Source organism: Saimiri boliviensis, chromosome 4, assembly GCF_048565385.1.
Source record: "Saimiri boliviensis isolate mSaiBol1 chromosome 4, mSaiBol1.pri, whole genome shotgun sequence".
NCBI lineage: Eukaryota > Metazoa > Chordata > Mammalia > Primates > Cebidae > Saimiri > Saimiri boliviensis.
The window spans coordinates 165859309-165883380 of NC_133452.1; the positions used below are offsets into that span (position 1 = coordinate 165859309).

The 24072-nt window shown below is 41.9% G+C and overlaps 2 protein-coding genes across 9 annotated transcripts in view; one reads left to right on the forward strand and one right to left on the reverse strand.

Moving 5' to 3' along the window:
• Positions 1–22384, forward strand: part of LOC101033587 (zinc finger protein with KRAB and SCAN domains 3) — a 50861-nt gene extending 28477 nt beyond the window's left edge. For 4 of the 7 annotated variants that reach the window (XR_012517477.1, XR_012517476.1, XR_012517473.1 and 1 more), the window contains 2 exons: positions 1–7494; positions 9346–22384. The gene's annotated coding sequence lies outside the window, so the exon portion shown is untranslated. The remainder of the gene's footprint in view (positions 7495–9345) is intronic. The other 3 variants (XR_012517475.1, XR_012517474.1, XR_012517472.1) reach the window with 3 other exon arrangements.
• Positions 3673–24072, reverse strand: ZSCAN12 (zinc finger and SCAN domain containing 12). Of its 2 annotated transcripts, XM_003944713.4 has the most exons (5): positions 23668–24072; positions 17944–18088; positions 15703–16834; positions 6026–6476; positions 3673–4720 (listed from the first exon to the last, which is right to left on the reverse strand). In XM_003944713.4, the coding sequence occupies exons 1-4, from the start codon at positions 24070–24072 to the stop codon at positions 6356–6358; spliced, it is 1803 nt and encodes a 600-aa protein (XP_003944762.1). In that variant the 3' UTR covers positions 3673–4720; positions 6026–6355. The 2 variants fall into 2 exon arrangements, with proteins under 2 accessions (XP_003944762.1, XP_074254693.1); XM_074398592.1 differs by lacking the exons at positions 3673–4720; positions 6026–6476 and having other exon boundaries at positions 15558–16834.

A 24072-nucleotide genomic window follows, 5' to 3' on the forward strand; every position in this document is an offset into this window, starting at 1 on the left:
GAATTGGTTCATATGATTATCGAGGCTGAGAAGTCCCAGCTTCTCCGATCTGCAAACTAGAGATGTAGCAGAGCCAATGGAGTGAGCAGTCAAAAGGCCAGCAGATTCAAGACCCAGAAGTCAGTGTTCTAGTTTGAGTCTGAAGGCCAGAAAAGACTGATGTCCCAGCTCAAGATGGTCAGGAGGCGTACCCCTTGAGGTAGCATCTTCATTTTTGTTTTCTTCCTTCCTTCAACTAATCAGATGAGGGCCACCCTCATTAGGGAAGGGAATCTGGTTCACCTGGTCTACTGAGGTAATGATTGATCGCATCCAAAATCAAACACTCAGAATAATGTTTGACCAAATATCTGGGGACCCTGTGGCCGAGTCAAGTTGACAGATAAAATTGGCCATCACAAGACTATAGTTTCAACATTAAAACTACAGTAGAGTATTACAATTTCAGTAAAGCATTAAAACATTTAACCTGGCCGGAACGGTGGCTCAAGCCTGTAATCCCAGCACTTTGGGAGGCCGAGGCGGGTGGCTCACAAGGTCAAGAGATCGAGACCATCCTGGTCAACATGGTGAAACCCCGTCTCTACCAAAAATACATAAAATTAGCTAGGTATGGTGGCGCGTGCCTGTAATCCCAGCTACTCAGGAGGCTGAGGCAGGAGAATTGCCTGAACCCAGGAGGCGGAGGTTGCGGTGAGCCGAGATCACGCCATTGCACTCCAGCCTGGGTAACAAGAGTGAAACTCCGTCTCAAAAAAAAAAAAAAAAAAAAAAAAGCATTTAACCTGTGCTGCCCACTTTTGTTAAGTTCTTCCAAATGGCAGTAGGAGCCTGGGAAATGATGTTGTAGCCTCCCTACTCCACTTATAGATCAGGATGCGGAACGGCTGGTATGAGGCAGGCTGAGGGACAAGAGATAAACAACTATATTACCGTTCTAAAGAAATTATGTGTTTATAACCATTCATTCAACAGACCTGATTATGTCAGGTCAGGTGCTAAAGAATCAAAGATGAACAAGACATTATTTCTGCCCCTGAAGAACAAAAGACCTAAACAAGCTTCTGTCTTCTAAGGCATTTTATACGTTTCTTTCTCACTTTGGTGAGACTTAACAGACTTAATAGCTCTTCATTTAGGAGAATGACTGCACCATGGCTGCCTGGCAACTTGCATATCTTCATATGAGCCACATAGACCAGGGTTTAACACTCGCTGATCTGGAACATGAGTGCACAGTAGGTTTTGTGAGGAGCTGATACAAGGCCATTTCCCACATACCTCCCTACCTACCATGGAAGCTGTCATGAGATAACTTCCTCTGATGAGGAATGAAGCTTTCTACCTCTCCCCATTTAAAGTATAACTGGGCCGGGCGCAGCGGCTCAAGCCTGTAATCCCAGCACTTTGGGAGGCCGAGGCAGGTGGATCACGAGGTCGAGAGATTGAGGCCATCCTGGTCAACATGGTGAAACCCCGTCTCTACCAAAAATACAAAAAATTAGCTGGGCATGGTGGCGCGTGCCTGTAATCCCAGCTACTCAGGAGGCTGAGGCAGGAGAATTGCCTGAACCCAGGAGACGGGGTTGTGGTGAGCCGAGATCGCGCCATTGCACTCCAGCCTGGGTAACAAGAGCGAAACTCCGTATAAAAAAATAAATAAATAAATAAAGTATAACTGCTAGTTATGCTTTTCTAGTTAACAAGAAACAGGAAAGTAAGTTAGCGATATTAAATAACTTATATTTTATAAATATAAAAGAAAGAATGATCTGAATGGGAGCATGGGTGGAGACAGCTTGTCATCCTTTTCAGAGGAATCTACAAAAATTCTGGGTGGTCTAGGTACTTCCCTTCAAGGAGATCCAGGAGGGCCTTCCCTGCCAATTTTTCATCATTGGATTAACTGTAAAACACCCAAGATTAAAGTATTAAGTAATAATGGCTTAATTAGCTAACCTTTTAACTAAATTCATTCATTACACCTTAGCAACAGAAGGCTGAATATAGAGGTTGCTTGGAGAGCAGGGAAGAATGCAGGTAAGGGTGGGAGAAATTATCAAGGGACATGAGGAAACTTTTTTGGGTGACATATTGATGGTAGTGATTGTTTCACTGGTGTAAACATGTTAGAACTTAACAAGCTGTATACGTATGCAGTTCATTACATATCAATTTCCTTCAATAAAGCTGTTTAAAAAGTCATAAGGAAGCCAGATATGGTGGCTCATGCCTGTAATTGCAGCACTTTGGAAGCCTGAGGCAGGAGAATCGCTTGAGGATAAGAGTTTAGGACCAGCCTGAACAACAAAGAGATCCTGTCTCTACAAAAAACAAATAGACAAACAAATTACCTCTATGTGGTGGTACATGCCTGTAGTCCCAGCTAGTTGGAAGACTACAATGGAAGGATTCCTTGAGACCAGAGTTCAAGGCTGCAGTGTGCTATGACTGCACCATTGGACTCCAGTCTAGAGCAAGGCCCTGTCTGTAAAAATGCTTAATAAATTGTTCTAGAGCATTAAAAATGAACACAGACTTAAAGTATATTTATGATGCAAGTAAAGAGTAAAAATCTAAACCTGAAAATTATAGTATAAAAATTATGGACTAATTTCACATGAATATTGAAGAAAACATACTAAGTAAAATATTAACAAGTAAACCCATTAACACATTAAGAAAATAACATGCCATGGCTGAGGTTTGTTCTAGGAATGCAAGGTTGGCTCAATATTAGGAAATCATTTTATATAATAAAGAAAAAAGTTGTGTGATTTGCAGATACTAGAAAAGCCTTTTGCAGAATGCAGTCCATCTTTAAAAATAATGAAAGTATTAATGAAACCTATGCGAAAAATTTAGGGATGTACAGAGAAACCTAGAATTCTGAGATAATCACTATAAAGTTTTTAAATACATGGTTCCTGAATTTAGTGCCCTATTATAAAATATATAAGCTGCATTCTCTCATCATGGGTAGAGATTGGGCTACACTACCAACTTATTGACAGCTTCTAAAGATTCTTTCATATTTTTGCCTATAGGTTTTAGAACGGAAAATGAGCAAGTTAATGTATTAGCCTTGACAGTGTGTATTATGTGTTATCTATAAGAAAAAATATCAGTAATTATCTGTCAATAGACTATATGTGAAGTATATTTTTCTATCTTAAAAAAATAGCTGAGTGCGGTGGCTCACGCTTGTAATTCCAGCACTCTGGGAGGCTGAGGCAGGCGGATCATGGGGTCAGGAGTTCAAGACCAGCCTGGCCAACATGATGAAACCCTATTTCTACTAAAAATACAAAAATTAGTAGGGCATGATGGTGGGCACCTGTAATCCCAGCTACTTAGGAGGCTGAGGCAGAATTGCTTGAACCCAGGAGGCGAAGGTTGCAGTGAGCTGAGATAGTGCCATTGCACTCTAGCCTGGGCAACAAGAGCAAGACTCCATCTCAAAATAAATAAAATAAAATTAAAAAGCCAAACCTGGAAAAATATACTCTGATGGGATACCTACATGGTCTTGTATTGGAGAATATAAAGGCAGTTTCAGATTTACAGAAATACTCAGCAATTCAATAATATAATTCTTTTTACTACATTTGCTGAAACATTATATATGTGATTTTTGTGTCCCAGGGTACTAATACAAGGCTGCTCAGCCCGTAAAGAAAATACATGTATTTACAGTAAACAATAGACAATAATACTACTGGGTACATTTGCTGAATGAATTAAAGATATGAGACTAGAGCAGGCATGAAAAAAAAGACCTCTCCCCCAAAGCTGAGATAATCATCCAGGAGACAGATCACAAATCCAGAGATGCAACTTATTTCAAAAGTCCTGGTTGCTTATACTTATATAGACCCCTCTGGAAAAGAAAAATATTTCTAACATTTCCTTTACTTGACCGAAGACACTCAATGTTTTTACTGGCTAAAATGAGCATTTTAGAATACTCATTTCCCATACAACTTGCCCACTTATATTAATTATATTAACTTTTCAAAACTGTGGAAACTCCCTTGTTGAGGTATGATCTTTGTCCATATAACTTCCCACAATCTTCTCATTTATAAGAGCCTCTCTAATATTAATTCACTGATTTTTCCCAAGTTTCAACCTCTGAAGACTTTTCCATACTCTAACCCTGGCAGGGTTTCCTTTTAGTGTGAATGCTCCAATGCTGAAGAAAGCTGGTACACAATGGAAATCATTTCCACATTCATCACGTTTATGGTGCAGATTGTCTGGTGCATAGTCAGTCCTTGCTTCTGGGTGAAGGTCTTCCTACATTTGTCAATCAAGGTTGTATAAGGTTTCCTTGCTGAACAAAGGCCTCCTCAGTTATCACATTTATGCAGTCTCTTACGTGGATTCTTTCATGTCAAATAAGGCCATGTGGCTGAAAACTTTCCCATATTCCTTATAATGATAGCATTTTTCCTTGTAGTGGATCTTCTGGGGGAAAAAGAGGGATCCACTATAAACAAAAGCCTTTCAAAACTTGTTGATTGCAGAGATTGCAGAGATTCTCTTCATTGTGGGCTCCATGATGCTGAGTAATGACTCACCAGAAACTGCCGCTTTTACCACACTTACTGCATTGACGTTGCAGTTCATCAGACATTCCCCACCCGACAAAACACAGCATCTCCAGAATGTGTTTATTTTGGAGCCAAGTCCTTAGTTGCCTTCTCAGTAACACCATCTAAAACAAAATGCACAGACAATTCACATATCAGTTGCCTCTTCTGAAATGAGATTTATGATAGAGCACAGTGAATAAAAATAAAACCCACTTTTATTTAAAGTGCATGTCTTTTCTAAGACTCTACACAAGCATCTCATTTTTGTGACATGTCCAAGAAGGCACGTGGCAGAGTAGGAGTAGCGGGGGTCCAATTTGGGTGAGAAGAGACAGGCAGAAAGAGACTGTAGGTGTATGAAAACTTTTCACAAAATGTGACAACAAAAGAAATCAGGAAAGTATAATCAAAAAAGTTAAGAGAAGCGCCACCATGCCTAGCTAATTTTTTGTATTTTTTAGCAGTAGAGACGGGGTTTCACCATGTTGACCAGGATGGTCTCTATTTCTTGACCTCGTGATCCACCCGCCTCGGCCTCCCATAGTGCTGGGATTACAGGCGTAAGCCACCACGCCTGGCCTAAAAGGACTATTTCTACTTACTGATACGTATCTTGGCTACTATTGACCTACAAAATGTTCAATAAATATTTGTTGAGTGGATCAGTAAACAACCAGATATGATCAAAGTTAACTTGAAACAATAGCTAAACCAGTTTGAAAATATATACTAATCTGATGTGGGGCAACCAATAAACCAGAAAATTTACAGTGGGAAAGCAACTTTTCTAGGTAATATTCATGTCTAAAACATAAGAAAGCAACACTTTGAAGCTAAAGGAGTTAAACAGGTCAAAAAAACCAAAACCGCAATCCCCTACAAATATGGCTGTGATTTTCTACTTCAAGAATCAGGTAGGTAATGAGAAGGAGATTGGTAGACGCAAGGTTTTTGGGGCGAGGACACTACTAAAAGTTCTAAAAGATGCCCTTGTGAGGCTTTCCTCCTCTTTCTCTCCAGAGATGTTCTCTCATTACCTTTCACATCAAAAGGCAACGAGAGGTAAACTAAGAATCTTAGGTTTGATCTGAAACCTTTGATTCCAAGGTACTATCTTTGTCATAAGCATATCTTGTTCTGTCCTTTAGCCTGATACCTAAAGGCAATGGGATAAAATTGGTCTTGGGAAATGGAATTTGAAGCTAAACCCTAAGTGCAAACACCCAACAAACAAAAAACCCAGTATAGAAAGAGAAGGTCCCAGAGATGCACATAAATGGCAAGAGAAGTAACACCCAATAGGGAAATGTTGGGTTATGGCTCCAGAGACATCTGGTGGATCCTAAAGTTGAGGTTTGCTGCTTTCCATCCTACTCCCAAAACCTTTTGCTAGTCAAGCCATAAGGGATCCTGCCAATGTTTCCCACCTGTGGTTTGTCCTTCATTCAAGCTGTCTCTTCTACTTTTCCAGCATCACGGATTGCCTGCGCTCCACATTCTGGATGATATTATCCTACCTATAACTGCAGCTTCACAAGTAGGGGCCAGGACCTGTTCCAGCACCTACTTCTTGACATGTATTTCTGGCCTCAGGAACTACTGGCAAAGCTTCCCAAGTTTTCTGACAGCTCTGTGAAGTCCAGGTAGCTATATATCCACATAATAACAATGTAAAGTTTGAGAAAAGATCTGTGATTTCTTTGCCAGCCTGATTCTTTGTCCCAGGCACAGCCTTCTTCCTTTACCAGCAGTCACTATTAGAGATCTTTCCTACAACACGATTGCCATTCTGGAATGAGAGAGCTCAGGAGAAGATTCACTCCAGCTTGGGGTTCACAGTGATTTTTCATAAGTATTTCCTTGTAGGTGGTCTTCTTCCTGAGGCATAAAATAACAATGTTAACAGAAGCTAAATTTTATCTCTTTAGCCTAGAACTCACTTTTATCCGAACATGGCACTGAAAGAAAATGGAACTCTGTGTCAGTAAGCTGAATTAAGAAAGCAAGAGTGACTGCCAATTATTAGCCAGCCGCATCTGCTAGCCTTTGACTCTCCGAAAGTTTATATTAATAAAACTTCAAAGATCATGACCCTCTTCCCTTGGCTCCCCTACTTCAAAATATCCCATATAAACGGCAGAGATAAGAACATCAGAAATGAAAAATAACAATAGCTAATATTTAAAATTCACTATGCATGCAGCCATTTAAGTAGCTATAATCTCACTGACTTTGGAATAAAACTGAGGCACAGAGAGATTAAGTAATTTGCTCAAAGTCACGCAACAGCTAGATGCATTCTGTCTTGTACTCAGCGTCGATCTCGGGAAAATCATGAATCATACAATTTCCCCAAATGAACCCAACTTTCCTTTTACCAAAATTGGGAACCCAGACTCCCTTTTCCTCAACAGCCAGTCTTCCTGATACCTCAAAACCTGAAAGTCATCTTTAACTTCCCCAGCTCCTCTCAACGTTTATCAAGCCCGACCTCACCAGAGACAATGAAGGGCTGGAGGGCACGAACCTGAGGCCCCCGCCTCCAAAGGTTCATCGCAAAGGCCGGAAACGCCGGTACTTTCAGGTCCCGCCGCCGCCAACGGCGGTCTCAGCATTCGGCCTCTCTAGGATTCTGGAGGCTTTCTCCTCTCTGTGGTTGCCCGGCCGTACCCCGCCCAGCTGAGCACCGCGTTCCAGCTGAGCAGTCAGGTTACCCCAGGGACCCAGGGACCCAGGCCGGGGCGCGTCAGACCCGCGCGACGCCAGCCTTCCCGCTGCGGAACGTCGGAAGAGCAGCTCCGAAGTAAAACTGCGGATACCATGGGCTGCTAGTTACCTCCGATAACTAACGGGCGGAGACAAAAGGGCAGAAATCTCTCCTTTTCCAACTTGAGCGGTAAGTGTCCCCTGCCGGCCACTGTTGATCAGTTCCCCAGGCAGGAAAGCAAAAGTACACCTGGGTGGGAGCTTTTATCCCAGGGCCAGGAGGCCTGTGCAGTAGTTCTGGGAAACTTGCAGCAAGGTTAAAATTTGACCTGGGGCACTGGCATCTAGAGCCAAAGCTTTTGAGAGAGCCCACAGCAACAATCAGAACAAGAGCAGCTGTAAAGCACTAATGTGCCAAGCAGTATTCTAAGCACTTTGTAAACTCATTTAATGTACGTAACTGCCCAATTGGATAGGTACTATTATCATTACCGTTTTACATTTAACGTAAGAGAGATTAAATCGCTTGCCCAAAGTCATTGAGCTAGTAAGCTGAGATTCGAATCATGACAATCTATCTCTAGAATCCAGGTTCTTAAACCCTGTCTCAGGAATAAGTAGGGAATTTGGCCACAGGAAGCTGTCAAGTCCCTAAACTGCCTCAATCTTTATCAGGGATGAAATGGGGAGAGATCTACTCCTAAATTCATTACTGAAGTAGGCAGAACTAAGGCACTAGATCAAAACACTAAGATACGCACACCAAGCTTGAAGAGGAGTAATGATGATGTAACCATAAATCAGAGATTACAAGTAACTTCCACTCTGAAGCCCTTCTTGGGACTTCCAGGAGCAGGCCAACTGGGTTTAAGAAGATGACTGGCAGGAGCAAACAGACATATACCTTACAGATCAGCTTGCACTTGATGGGTGAAAGCTCTGAGAGCCTTGACTGATGGGTTTCAGATACCTAAATGGTGTTTTTAACATGTGTGAAGAGAATCAACTGTCCATGTAATCAAGGGAAAACTGCTGGCTCTAAATGATGGTCTTTTTTTTTTTTTTTTTTTTTTTTTTTTTTTTTTTGAGACGGAGTTTCACTCTTGTTGCCCAGGCTGGAGTGCAATGGCACCATCTCGGCTCACCGCAACCTCCGCCTCCTGGGTTCAGGCAATTCTCCTGCCTCAGCCTCCCGAGTAGCTGGGATTACAGGCACACGCCACCATGCCCAGCTAATTTTTAGTATTTTTAGTAGAGACGGGGTTTCACCATGTTGACCAAGATGGTCTCGATCTCTTGACCTCGTGATCCACCCGTCTCGGCCTCCCAAAGTGCTGGAATTACAGGCTTGAGCCACCGCGCCCGGCCTAAATGATGGTCTTACAATGTGAGTTGGGGGCTAGTCAACTGAAAAGTTTAAAACACTTATCATGGTTGGCTTTGTCAACATCAAATTATATACCTCAGACCATATATATATATAAAATAAACATTACAACACATAAAAATATTCATATATACTTTTTACATATGAATATATATATATACATATATGTAGAAATACTATACATGTGAAAAAAAATAACGTGTGAGGACTCCTTACCAAACACGCGCAGAACATTTGAGAGGGAGAGGATCCACAGAAATTCCAGTAACATGAGCTGCTGGAGTGGCTGTGGTATAAGAACTTTTCGGTTTAAAGGATAAAATTTGGGAAGAGATTCAATTAAAGGCTATCAAATTCTTATGTCTAGGTTGAACAAGCACTTGCACAAATTCTGGCCTTGTGGAATTAGAAGGGACACCATTTGAATTGTAAAACTGGTAAATCTTAAGCAAAGAAAAAGATGTGTGTGCATTCTTAAGTCGAAGAAGTATTTCCTAATATAAAATCACTTCTAAAAACCCTCATTAAAGATAGATCCGTAATGAGTTATTAACTCATGGGGACATACCTTTAAATCTTTCTGTATTAAATTAGACAGCCAAATATTCCTTATTCTGTGAAAATAATGCAGAGTGATTTATGATTCTAAACTAGGAAGGGTGATATTTTCATATAAGGAGCCCATTTTTAAAGTGGAATGTCTCCTGTGACACCCGCGCTGTGCAGGCAACGAGAAGCAGAGCTGTTGATGCCCGCCACACCTCATCCAAGATGTGGAATGCAGAGAGGGTGGTAATATTGTTACCTGAGGTGTCTGGACTGCAGGACTTTCTGAATCATTTTTCAGAACAGTGACTGGAGATAAAAAGTTTTTATAGATAATGACTCAAGACATTGAATTACCACTGCAACACATGGTTTGTTCAACTGAAATAAACAGAGGAAGTGTATTCAGAGGTTAAAAGTATGGACTCTGGAACTGGGCTGCTTGGGTTCAAATCTTGGCCCCACTACATAGTACCTTTGTGACCTTGAGCAGGTTTAACTTAGGTGTTTCAGTTTCCCCAGTTGAAAATGAGATGATGTAAGTAAAGCATTTAGTAATGCCTGGCCCTTAGTAAGCAGTTAATAAGTGTGAAGTATTATCATTAATAAACCTTTCCTCAATTCCAAAAGATGGCCAATAAGAACAGCTTTGATTATAACAAGTCTACAATCAATAACCTACCATATATTAAGAAAAGAGTCTACTTCTGTACGAGTACGGCGTGCAGACTTGTCTAAGTTCTTGTATCTTAGAGGTCTCTACAACCAACCTCATTTTGCAGTTGAGATGTCTCAATTCAGAGCCCTGCTCAATTGCGTTGTCCTTCCTCATCAGCTTCATCTCATTCCTCAAACTCTGGCAACCTCTTAATACAATTTATTTTTGGAAGGAAGGCCACATTCTTTTTTCTTCTGCAATCCCTTCCCATTGCACTCTGTGGAATCCATTTGATTGTTCAGGTTACATTTTTATTCACAGCCCGGGTCTGTGAATAAAAACTCACTTCGCTTCTCATTACTTTAGAAACTTGGCTTCTCCCCAACCTCTCCATGCTTTTTGCCTTAAACATTTCATGTGTTGTTTACCTTGAACCAATTAGAAAAACCAATTAGAGCCAGTCAATCTTATCCTTAATATTATTTGCAAGCTTTATGATTCCTTTGAGTTTTATACCAGGTACTTCTATGTGGCTATTGTTACTACAATTGATGACCATCACTTCTACCTTAGACCTGCTTCACTTTCATAGTCTTCCTTTCCATCCTGCCCCCTATTATTGTTATTTATTTCAAAATCCACATACATAAGATGCTTTAGAGGTTTCTGGTTTCTAGCATCTTGTGACTGTCACACCACATCTGTATTTTATCCATGAAATGTACTCTTGGCTTCATCACAAGGCACTCTGTTTCCCGCACTCCCCGGCGTAGCGCTCCTAATCTAACATGTGACGTCGTCCATTTGCCCCTCAGGGCCTTCAATTTCCCTATATTGCCAATTTAGCTCCAATTAGTAGCCTTATTCTACTATATTTTCTCTTTATCCTAAACAGCTAGTTTAATCCCCTTTGATGCCTGCCTGGAAATTCCATGTCACTCCACCTTTTTTGGTACTGCAACTGTATTTAGGCATAAGAAATAACCAGAATAAAACTCCTAAATTTTATTTTTATTTTGAGACGGAGTCTTGCTCTGTCGCCAGGCTGGAGTGCAGTGGCACAATCTCGGCTCACTGCAACCTCCGCCTCCTGGGTTCAGCAATTCTCCTGCCTCAGCCTCCTGAGTAGCTGGGACTACAGGTGCGTGCCACCATGTCCAGCTACTTTAAGTACTTTTAGTAGAGTTGGGGTTTCACCATGTTGGCCAGGATGGTCTCGATCTCTTGATCTTGTGATCCACCCGCCTTGGCCTCCCAAAGTGCTGGGATTACAGGCATGAGCCACTGTGCCCAGCCTTCACATTTATTTTTAAACAAGTATAAACTGTACCCTCCTATATAACAGGCATATCCCATTAAGTCTTTCTTTATGGTCCCTTTATAATATTAGGTATGTAAAAAAGATTAATAGTGTGAAGAAAGGCAAATGGAGGAATGTGCGCATTGACAGAACATATTAAGCAGAAAATGAACTGGAAAGACCCCAAGTAAAGGCACTGAGAGGAGCAGAACGCAACTTTAAAACAAGGATTGCATTCCAGCGAGCAGTCAGATTAAAAGAGAGGCTCTGAAGTTACTATGAACAGTAACTTCAGTTTGGATAACAAGTCTATAAAACCAGATAAGGAGTATGTATAGCATGTCCGGTAAGGAGAACGTTCTCATACAGGTTCTTATCACTAAGCAAAGTCCCCTCCACTGAGAAGAGTTTCTAACAGTGAAAAAGCAAAAGAACTAACATAACTAACTCCATTTTTGTTTAAGGAGCCTTTACCCATTCCTCCATGTAGGCCAGGATAATTTTAGAGCACTGAGACAATATGCAGAAACAGCAATCATGTAGTTTTAAAAACCATCTCTGGGATTTAAAAAGTATGTAAACAACTACATAGTTAAAGATTTATAGGAGCATTATGACCCAACCAGTAACAAAGAAGTTCCCAACCCCCTTGGACTCTTGCTGGCGCCAAGATGTTTGTGGTCATACGTTACCTCTTCATCGCAACTTACTCCTTTTCCCTTTGCCCTTAACATTAAAAAAGCCTAAACTTTGTACTGACTTAAGATGGTACTGTAGGACACTAGTCTACCATTGTCTCAGGTTGCTGGCTCTCCGAATAAATCTGCTTTTCCTTTCACCAATTCTCTTCTCTCCTGAGTCTTGGCTTTGGAATGTAGCAGCTGAACCTTGGTTTGATTACAAGTTTGCATTCTAATTATGTGCGAAATGGGAGGCAGTGTAAACTTAGTTAGAGCATAAGTCTCACATACTTAGAGCTACAGAGCTTCCAGGCTCACACTGGGTTCCTTGTTTCCTGGAGGAAAACAACTAGATTTCCAATCCCAGTTGCCTCAATGCCTTATGCATGCAACTCCAATGCTGGGGTTATGAAAAAAGCCTAACCACGCACTCTTCAACTTACGAGTAAGTTGTTTTCCAACTGTTTATTTGCCTCTGTCTGTCATAAACTCAAGGTTTTCCCATACAGAAAGTCATGTAAGTAAGTTCCAATCCCAGAAGCCAATTTGGCACCTAATTTGCCTGAATTGTAATACTTATACCATTATGATTTCTATGGGAATATGTGTTCATATTTACAACTTAGCTAGAAACATACATATTCCTAGGACCAGAGACTCTTCTAGTTCTAATCCAGGGACAAAAATTCTGTACAGGGTGTTAGGTAGAAGTAGCCCTTCCCCCATATCCAGAGCCCACATCCGGCAGGCCGCCTCTGGAATTTGGTCTGTCCAGCAACAAGCCCCAAGCACAAACAGCCCTGGGCGACTCAGCAACCTTCTGCCCAGCAACCGATCAGACCAGTCACCGACCGCCTCATCAGCCCTTCGCTGACTTCCCGCCTGATGGTCAAACTGACCAATCACCATCTGCCGCATCAGCTCCTCCACTTCCCGGTTCCTCCACCTCTATAAAAATCACGGAACAAAGAAAACCGGCGCGAGACTGCTGACCCTCCCCTGCTGTACGGGTCCAGTCAGTCCGCCTGGGGATTTTCCAATAAAGCCTGAACATCCTGTCCATTCGGCTCTATCTGGCTCAATTGGCTTAATTCCTGGGGCCTCAGCAAACAAGTGGTGCAGGCAGGCCGGACACAGGGTTTATGGAGAGAGAGGCAAGAGGCAGGGGCACTAGGAAAATGGGGTTGGAGTACATGACAGGACTGAAGAGAAGATGGGACAAAGATAAAGGGCTGCATAGAAAGGTAATTAGGAGTGGACCTTAACTAAGAAGAACGCAGATTACCCTTCTTTTATTTCTTCCCGTCCCCTTTTGTCAACGTCTCACCACTTCAAAGCCATTGAGCAGCTAGTGTGAAGAGAGGACTGGAGTTACGTTGGGTGTAGTAGGAAGTTAGTCCCAGAAAATTGCAGAGTTTGCTGTGGCAGGATAGAAAAGGAAGGAAATAACAGGCCATCTCCGTAGAGATTAAGAATGATTGCTGTAAATAAAAAGACAGATGAGGGCTGGGCGCGGTGGCTCATGTCTGGAATCCCAGCACTTTGGGAGGCTGAGGTGGGCGGATCACCTGATGTCAGGAGTTCAAGACCAGCCTGACCAACATGGAGAAACCCCATGTCTACTAAAAATACAAAATTAGCCAGGTGTGGTGGCACATGCCTGTAATCCCTGCTACTTGGGAGGCTGAGGCAGGAGAATTGCTTGAACCCGTGAGATGGAGGCTGCAGTGAACCGAGATCACACCATTGCATTCCAGCCTGGCCAACAAGAGTGGAACTCTGTCTCAAAAAAAAAAAAAAAAAAAAAAAAAAAAAAATACAGATCAGGAGCCATATGTACTTCTATGTGGCTTGCCTATTGTCCATTAAAAGAATCATGACAGGTTCTCATCCAAAGCAGAATTTTTACTCAACAATACAAGGTTAGAGTCAACCAGTTTTCAGTTGGTTCATTTTTCAGAAGCCTAAGGGATAGTATCTCTAATTTGGGGCCCTTTTATGCACTCAGAGTGATTCAGTCCTCAAGAGCAATTATTAAGGAATTCAGAACATAATGGCAATATGAGATCTGGGAAACAAGAGGAGGTAAAAAGTAAAACAGAGAAGAGCACCAAGCCATCTCCTAAATAAACAACACAGGCCTTGCAATCAGAAGACCCTTGGAAGGTAGGCCTGTCTCTGAATACTTAAATTTGAAGGGATGGAAAGACCACCTTAAACCCTGACCCTAGTTTTTTGGCACGATGGTGGTCTAATTCTCTGTTCACTCCAAAGAGCAGGTGGTACATGTTCTGTGTAAGGATTTCCTTGTGCTAAAAATTTGCAATGGCCTTTAGTTTACAGGACTGTGTTCAAGCTTCCCCACTTCACAGACAACCATGAAGTAAGCTGTCATTCAACTCAACGTTTCTTAAATTTTTAAAGTATATTAAGTATACTTTAAAATGGAAGCTATAAAAATGAAGATTCTCGACTCTCATCCTAGGCCTGATGAAGCAGAATAGTGGGATTCAGGCCTGTTACACAAGCTCCACAGGTGATTTTGATGCTCATCCAAGCTGGAGGATCACTAGTGTAATGGTCAGGACCAGAAGTCGAGAGACCTGCACTTAGGTCACTCCTCTTTTTCTTTTTGTGGGATCATAGTTGTGTCACCATCTCCACAGGCAAGAGTATTCTCATTTTTTTAAATGGAGAACGCTTTTGCTTTACTGAGGTATTTTAGGAATTAAATGAGAAAAGTGCTCTGTAAATGTCAAAGTGCTATTAAGTATTGGATGAAATTATTCACATTCTGGCCCTCTTATAGTCTGTCCCCAGGCTGTTCCCAGCTTAATGCTATTGATTGCCCAATCTGCACGAACCTTTTACTTCAGGTTGGCTACTCTTTTCCCTGATGCTTCCAAATCACATGCACTCTTACCTTGGCTTACATTTGTTTTACCTGTTTTCTCCCTTTTGGCTGCTAAGTCTGCCCATCAAATCCTTATTTTCAATAAAATCTTTCCTGACCACTCTAAGAAAAAGTAACCTGTCCTTTAGACTTTACAACACTTAAAGTCTACACAGTGCCACTTTCATTGGACATTGAGCGTCAATTCTAGTATCCTGTAGTCTTATGTAACTAAATGTGTGGATCTTACCTATTCCAAACTATAAACTCTTTAAGAGTTTGGGGTTATCTTCTTGCTCTCCACAGCACCTAATACAATGGGCAGCACACAGTGAATTCTTAAAAATATCTGAGGTTGGCCGGGCGCGGTGGCTCAAGCCTGTAATCTCAGCACTTTGGGAGACCGAGGCGGGCGGATCACGAGGTCAAGAGATCGAGACCATCCTGGTCAACATGGTGAAACCCCGTCTCTATTAAAAATATAAAACATTAGCTGGGCATGGTGGCGCGTGCCTATAATCCCAGCTACTCAGGAGGTTGAGGCAGGAGAATTGCCTGAACCCAGGAGGCGGAGGTTGTGGTGAGCCGAGATCGCGCCATTGCACTCCAGCCTGGGTAACAAGGTTGAAACTCCGTCTCAAAAAAAAAAAAAAATTAAAATAAATAAATAAATAAATAAATATCTGAGGTTTCCTTATAGCAATGGTGGCTGAAGTTTTGCCCCAAATAATTATAAAGCTAAATAGTGTTTCTCACCGGCCTAAACTCTGTGAGATTACTTCCCTGTAGTCATCGCACAGAAACAGATTTTTCTCCTTTGTGGATAGTCTGATGTTGAGTAAGAGCCGAGTTCTGCCTGAATGATTTCCCACAGTCTTTACATATATAAAGACCACCTCTATTATGGATTCTCTGGTGTTTACTAAGATCTGACCTCTGTCTGAAGGCTTTTCCACACTCATCACATTGGTAGGGCTTCTCTCCAGTGTGGATTCTCTGATGCTGAATGAGGCTGGTGATTCCTCGGAAGGCGTTCCCACACTCATCACACTTGTAGGGTCTTTCTCCAGTGTGGATTCTCTGATGTTCTGTGAGGACCGATCTTTGAGTAAACGCTTTCCCACACTTATCACATTTATAGGGTCTTTCTCCAGTGTGAATTCGCTGATGTTCTGTAAGACTTGTCCTTTGAATAAAGGCTTTTTCACATACCTCACATTTGTAGGCTTTTTCCCCAGTGTGAATTCTCTGGTGCTGAATAAGGCCACTCTGACTGAAGGATTTCCCACATTTCTTACACTGATAGCATTTTTCTTTGTGGTGGATTTCCTGATGGGAAACAAGGGATGAGTTATAAACAAAGGCTTTTCCACACTCTGTGCACTCATAGGGCTTCGCGCCGGTATGAACTCCTTGATGCTGAGTAAGTATGGAACGCCGACTAAAACTTTTATTACACTGAGAACACTGATAAGGTTTGTCTCTTGTATGGATCTTGATATGGTGAAAGAGGCCTGCTTTCTGACTAAAGGCTTTGCCACATTCATTACAGTGATAGTGTTTTTCTCCTGTGTGAAGTCTCTGATGTTGGTTAAGAGCTGACCATCGGCCAAAGACTTTGCCACACTCATTACACTTATATGGTTTCTCTCCAGTGTGTATTATTTTGTGTCGAAGAAGCACCGTTCTCCCACGGAAAGCTTTTCCACATTCTTCGCATTTGTAGGGTCTGTCTCCAGTATGGATCCTCTGATGTTCTATGAGGTGTGAGTGCTGACTGAAAGCTTTTCCACAGTCATCACATCCATAAGATTTTTCTCCTGGAAAGATTCTCTGATGTTCATCAGTCAGGCTTACTCCACTTTCATCATAGGTAGGTTGTTTATCTTCTCTGGAGTGTGCAGAGGGCTCTTCTGTTATTTCTTCAGGTTCATAAGTTTCTCCACACCTAACAGACTGGGACATAGCATTTTCAAATTTACTGGATGTATTCTCATGCGGTTCCATTTCTTCAGAAACTTCTTGCTTTAAATTCCCACACTCATTTCCAGTCTCAATATCTAAAACTAAGAAGGGATCATAAATGTTACCTTTATATCTTTACAATGTATCTATACATTTTAATATTAAGCAGCTGCTAAAAAATAAAAAATGCAAGAGTCTACCATCTTAGTGATAAAGGAAAATATATTTTTTTCAATATGGAAAACATATGCATCAAAAAAATATCTGGAGGAACACACAAAAAATTAGTAACAGTGACAACCTATTTCAGAGTAGGGGCAGGAGGCTAGGTGGCTAGGAAAATTGGGTAGAATAGAAATTTTTCATTAAATAACTTAAAAATGTTTTGTTTTTGAGCCATGTACATTTTTATCTATTTAAAAAATTAAAATGAAAAAAATATTGAGAAAATAGAAATAAGACAGCGGGTCTTTCACACATTCACCTACTTTTAATATTTTGCAACATTTATTTTATTATTCCTTTTCTTTTTAAGTATACAATTTTGTGCGTGTAAATCATCTGACAGTTGCGAATGTAGTGGAGCAAAGGCTTATCTAACGAAGGAGAAAGGATACAGTGCAAGTGGAAAATAGAGGTATTGTCTGATAGGACAGAGGCTGAAAATAGGAGGTCGGCATAAAGACAGATAAATATCAGAAGGACTAAATTAAGTGGTAAAGTCAGAATTCAGAAGAATATGAATATAAAAAAAGAAAGAGTTGAAGAGTGACAAATGAGGCTGTCTGGGAGTCTATGTATGAGCCATTAGATTCCAAGTGAGGCTTTTTTTTTTGAGACAGAGTTTCGCTCTTGTTACCCAGGCTGGAGTGCAATGGCGTGATCTCGGCTCACTGCAACCTCCACCTGCCTCAGCCTCCTGAGTAGCTGGGATTACAGGCACGCACCACCAAACCCAGCTAACGTTTTGTATTTTTAGTAGAGACGGGGTTTCACTGTGTTGACCAGGATGGTCTCGATCTCTTGACCTCGTGATTCACCCACCTCTGCCTCCCAAAGTGCTGGGATTACAGGCATAAGCCACCGCGCCCAGCCTCCAAGAGAGTCTTTTTGACTTTAATGACCAGAAACAGTAGCAAGTACAACAAAGCCCCAATGTCTTGTGCTACCCATCTTCCCCTTCCTCCCAAGATGGGTCTTTCTTCTTTACCTTGCTTCTGTTGGAATTCAAGTTCTGCAGATTTGTACTTTAGCTGGGCTTTCATGGACTGGAGGGACATACTGGGTTCTCCTTCTTTTCCTAGAGATACCATCTCCTGCAAGAACATATCCTGTTCCTCAGTGTGAGGTAAGACCTGAGGGAAATGATATATAGCTGACAGACTCACTCTGACAACGGAAAACAAAAAGTATACTATTTGTGGCAGTGGCTGAAAGCTGAAATGACCTTTTTTCTCAGTATAAGCCTGCCATAACCCTACCCATTCTTCAAGGCCAATAGAAATGTCACCTCCTCTGGGGAACCTTCTTTTCTCCACCCAGAAGTAATTTCTCCTGTTGTTACCACTAAAGTATGTTGGTTGTGTCACTGTTATTTCTTTGTCTTGTGCTCAAAGAAGTGGAGAAAGGAAAGTGAGTAAGACAAAACAAAGGAGAGAAGAAAAAGAAGGTGAAATGCAGAAAGGAAAGATAGAACTTAGGGAAAAATAAAACATTAAGAGAGAAAGAGGAAAAGGAAAGGGGATATGTAAAGGCAAATAATGTAGACCAATGATAAAAAAGAAAGGCAGCTTTGGGACACCATGGTGGGAGGATTGCTTGAGGCTAGGAGTTTGAGACCAGCCTAGGCATCTCCCCTGACAAAATGAAAAATTATCTGAGCCTGGTGTCACACACCTGTAGTCCTAACAACTCAGGAGACTAGGCAGGAGGATTGCTTGAGTCCAGGAGTTCAACATCACAGTGAACTATGATTACAGCACTGCATTCCAGCCTGGGTGACAAAGAGACCTTATTTCAGAAAAAAAAAAAAAAAAAAAAAAAAAAGTACAAGGGAATAAATGAGAAGGAGAAAGAAAAGAGGGTGGGAGAAGAAAGACAGGGAAAAGAAGGAAACGAGCGAACTCTCTTCCATATTCATTCCAGAAGCTGTTCCCAATAGTCTCTGCCCTTCTGAGGTACCCGTTTCACTTCTCTCCGGGAAGATTATCTTAAATTCTATGTATCCAAGATCACAGTCATCTCAAAAATCATCTACTCTTCATTTTACCTGTCTGCACCCTCATACTCTTCTCCATTGCTTCTGTTTTAGAGGACAATGTCTTCTCTTTTTCAAGGCTTACTCACATCTCCACTTTGCCTTCAATCCCATCACTTTCGGCTTCCCTCTGACCCTTGCTCCCTCAGTGAACTAACTAATTTATTCAGCAATTTCAGCCACTGGGTGGCTCCCATTCTTCCATGGGCCTATTTCCTCTTGCATTTAAAAATAGCAGGTTTCCCCAGCATGGTCTTGTAAAAAGCAGGGATTTGGAATCACATGGATTACTTACTCTCTCTCTTAGTTTAGTGGCTCTGTAACCTTGGGCTAGTTACTTACCGTCTCTGAGATTGTAAATGTCATTTGTATAAAGCACCTTGCTTTATAGGCTCTACAACAGGCTCTCAAATTACTTCCTCATTCTCTTCAAAGGTTAAACTTCATAAATAAAAAATCACCATATACACTGCCTCTATTTCCCTGATACAGTTTCATTTTGTAGTCTCAGTTTTCAGAATAAAAGCCAGAATCAGCAGAATGCTATCTCAGATGTACAGAAAATGATGTTTTGATATCTCACAATTTTGAAAAAAGAAAGTGGGGGGAAAATGCCAGTACAGTGAGCTGTGCCTTCTATTCCTGGATCTGTGGTCAGGCCTCAGAAATCAAGCTGTAAACCAGGCGTCCTCAAACTTTTCACACAGGGGGCCAGTTCACTGTCCCTCAGACCGTTGGAGGGCCGCCACATACTGTGCTCCTCTCACTGGCCACCAGTGAAAGAGGTGCCCCTTCCTGAAGTGTGGCGGGGGGCCGGATAAATAGCCTCAGGGGGCCGCATGTGGCCCGCGGGCCCGTAGTTTGGGGACGCCTGCTGTAAACTCCATTAGATGCCCCTTGCAATGCTTTCAGAGAATGAGCTGATTGGCAATACAAATTCAACACATTTAAAACCAACTTACTTTTGCCAGCACCTAAGAATCCCGTTCTTTCTTCTGGTTCTCCTTGTACCTCCCTAGCTACTCTGTTTCTGCTGCTCGTTACTTCTTTCATGACCTCATCCTATCTCATGGATTTAAATACTACGTATATTCGGAAAAGTCCCAATTCTGTATTTCTAGCAGAGACCCTTCCACTGAATTCCAGTTCATTAAATCCAGTTGTTTGCTCAACTTTTCTGCTTGAATTCTAATAGGAATCTTAAAATTCACATGTCCAAACCCTAACTTTTTTTCTGAGGCAGAGTCTCACTCTGTTGCCCAGGCTGGAGTGCAGTGATGAGATCTTGGCTCACAGCAACCTCCGCCTTCTAGGTTCAACGGATTCTCCTGCCTCAGCCTCCTGAGTAGCTGGGATTATAAGCACCTGGCACCACACCCAGCTACTTTTTGTATTTTTAGTAGAGACAGGCTTCCACCATGTTGGCCAGGCTGGTCTTGAACTCCTGACCTCAGGTGATCCATCTGCACTGGTCTCCCAAAGTGCTGGAATTACATGCATCAGCCACCACGCCTGGCCCAAACCCTAACTTGATTCCTGTCCCTCCACCCCAAACCCACTTCTCCCCCAGTCCTTGCCATCTCCATGAATGACAAATCCACTCTATCTGATGTTCAGACCAAAATGGGCATAATCCTTTATTTACTTTCTCTTATATCCCACATTTTATATAAAAACTAATCCTCTCAAGCTCTTCCTTCAAAATATATCCAGAATCCAATCACATTTTACCACTTCCACTGCTACTATTCTAGACCAAGTCACCAATATCTCTTGCCTGGAATATTGCTTATGATTATTGCTCCTGGAACGGTTTCGTGCTTCTACCTTTGATGCCTGTGCCTACCCCAGCCTCATTGTGGAACTTTCTCATAGTAGCCAGAGGGATCATTTAAAAATTCAAGTCAGATTATATCTTTCTTCTATTCAAAAACTCTCCAATGACTTTCCATCTCAGAATTCGAAATTCTTACAATGGCCTGCAAGTTCTGACATAACATAATCTTATAACTATTTTATTTCATCTCTTCCTTGACAAATACATCTCTACCGTGACAAGTACATTTTCACTTTAAAATGCTCTGCATTGGCCGGGCGTGGTGGCTCACACCGATAATCACAACACTTTGGGAGGCTGAAGCAGGTGGATTGCGAGGTCAAGAAATCTTACCATCCTGGCCAATATGGTGAAACCCCATCTTTATTCACCAACGGTGTGAAACCCCATCTCAAAAAAATTAGCTAGGCATGGTGGTGAGCACCTGTAGTCCCAGCTACTGGAGAGGGTGAGGCAGGAGAAGCATCTGAACCATTCCAGCCTGGTGACAGAGCAAGACTTCATCTCAAAACAAACAAACAAAAACAACTGACCCTCTGCCTGAACGCTGTTATCCTTGATAGTTGTGTGGCTTGCTCTTTTCAGATTTCTCCTGTAAATGTCACCTATCTGAAAAGCCTTCTCTGACAAGACTACAAAAAACAGCACAATCCCCATTTCTTTCACCGTTCCTTTTCTCTGCTTTTATCGTTGTTGTTTGAATAGAATTGACTGTCACTTATATCTTGTATGGTTTTTTTTTTTGGAGATAGGGTCTCACTGCGTCACCCAGGCTGGAGTGCAGTGGCATGATCACAGTTCACTGCAGCCTCAGTCTCCTGGGCTCAAGCAATCCTCCCACTTTAGACTCCCAAGTAGCTAGGACTACACACACCTGCCACAGTGCTTGGCTAATTTCTGTATTTTTTATAGAGATATGGGTCTCACTATATTGCCCAGGCTGGTTTGTTGATTTTTAATTTACTATCTGTCTCTTCTCAGTAGAGTAGAATCTACATGACAGCTGTAACCTCCTGTGCTTTGTTCACTGTTGCACTGATGGTGCCCAAAACAGGACCTAGTCCAAACAGATATTCAGTAAATATGTACTTAATAATTTCCTACAGTCTTTAACTTTGTTAGGAGTGTCTCCATTATACTAGTGTTTTCAAATTTTATTTATTATTATTACTGTTGTACTTTAGATTCTGGGGTACATGTGCTGGTCATGCAGGATTGTTGCATAGGGACATACATGGCAAGGTGGTTTTGTTGCCTCCATCCCCCCATCAGCTATACCTGGCATTTCTTCCCATGTTATCCCTCCCCGACCCAACCGTTTTTCCCCTGGCCCCCCAACAGCCATTATACTAGTCTTTCAAGCTTCAAATCCCTAGTGTTTAGCTTAGAATAGATTATTCTGTAAAGATTTCTCCATTGGTTCTTCCTTCTTTACTTAATAGATCTAATCTGTCATCACTTCCAAACAATTCTTACCTAAGACATGCCTCATCCTTGGTAATCACACTTTCATGATCCTATTTCTTTCTTTCTTTCCTTTTTTTTTTTTTTTTTTTTGAGACAGAGTCTCACTTCGTTGCCCAGGCTGGAGTACAGTGGCACAATCTTGGCTCACTGCAACCTCTGCCTCCTGGGTTCAAGTGATTCTCCTGCCTCAGCCTCCTAAGTAGCTGGGATTACAGGCATGTGCCACCATGCCTGGCTGATTTTTGTATTTTTAGGGTGGTCTGCAACTTGTGATTTCAAGTAATCCACTCACCTTGGCCTCCCAAAGTGTGAGGATTATAGGCATGAGCCACCGCGCCCGGCCTCGTGATCCTATTTCAAACTAAGATCTTTTTGCCATATTCCTGTCCTCTTTATTGTACTTTGTATCACAGTGCTAGATTATACTCCTGTTTTATTATTTCATTAAGTTTCAAACTCTGTAACAGGGTTTCCTAGTGTTGCCTCTACTGACATGCTGGTTCAGATAATTCTTTGTCTGTGTCGTAAGATGTTTAGCAACAGCCTTGCCCTCTCTACCCACTAGATGCTAGCAGCACCTTCCTGAGTTGTAACAACCAAAAATGTCCCAAGACATTGCCAGATGCCCTCTGGGGCACAAAATTGGCACTGGTTGAGAAACACTGTCTTATTTTAGTGTTAAAAAGAAAACAAAAAAGTTTTGCATAATTTGATTATCTTTTACATCTTACAATTAGTAAAGCTCATTTCGACTCAAGGAGAAAAGGTTGGGAGCGGGGGTCTGTCCTACAGAATAAAATCTCAATTCCAAGGTTGAGATTCAAGGTCCTGGACACTATTTCAACTCTTCTACTCAGAATTCACCTTTGCAATCTAACTGGGCTTTCTACTACTCAAAGAAGCATGGATCCCCATCCTGCTCTCCTCACTAACTTTCCATTGTACTCCCACATCTCATTTACCTGAAATACTTAATTTCTCCATTTTAACATCTTGTAATGGAGTCAGAGCAATGGATATATCTACAAAACCTTAATTATTTGTATTGTGCAGTAGAGTGATGCCCTTTCAAGAGGCTGCTTCCCATCCTGCTACTTTCATCTGATACCTGGTCTTAAAAGTTTTCTAAGATGAGCAGTATGTTTATCAAACAGAATTTTGTAACTTAGTAAAGAAATATAAAATCCTTCCACAGAAAAGTTACAAATAAGTTAGGACCACATTAGCCAATTTTCCATGAAACTCATGCCCCTTTCTTGTGCATCAAACTGTCAAGAACATGCTTTATGGAAAACAATGTCTCTTCTTCACTCTGGCACAGAAATCCACAATTTATCTTTTCTCAAAGAGAAGTCACATCTTTTCTTTCTCACCCTCTCTCCTGGCTCATCCAGCTCTCTCTCTAAATCCTCCAGCACAGTCACCACCTCCTCCCCACTCTCTGGATGCTGCTCCTGCACCCAGGCCTGGAGCTCCTCAGGTAGGATGGTCAGGAACTGCTCCAGCACCAGTAGCTCCAAGATCTGTTCTTTGGTGTGGGTCTCTGGCCTCAGCCACTGATGGCAAAGCTCTCGGAGTCGGCTCAAAGCCTCACGGGGACCAGATGTCTCCTGGTAGCAGAACTGTCTGAAGTACTGACGGAAGACCTCTCTGCTATGGGTGTTGTTTTTACGCAGGTTCCAGTCCTGTCTGGTGGTATACTCCTCCTCCTCCTCTGTCTTTACTTCCAAAGGTTCATCCTGGTCCATGTGGGCCTGGATAGCCCAAGTGGATGTCAT

What these genes read in the sequence shown, in the direction of transcription:
- ZSCAN12 (XM_074398592.1), bottom strand. Translation starts at nt 24,072, where the DNA reads ATGACATCCACTTGGGCTATCCAGGCCCACATGGACCAGGATGAACCT. An exon ending in TGGATGAGCCAGGAGAGAGG is followed by an intron (nt 18,089 to 23,667) that starts GTGAGAAAGAAA and finishes CATTTCCCTCAG; the next exon opens with GTCTTACCTCACACTGAGGA. An exon ending in TGAATTCCAACAGAAGCAAG is followed by an intron (nt 16,835 to 17,943) that starts GTAAAGAAGAAA and finishes ATCCCTTCTTAG; the next exon opens with TTTTAGATATTGAGACTGGA.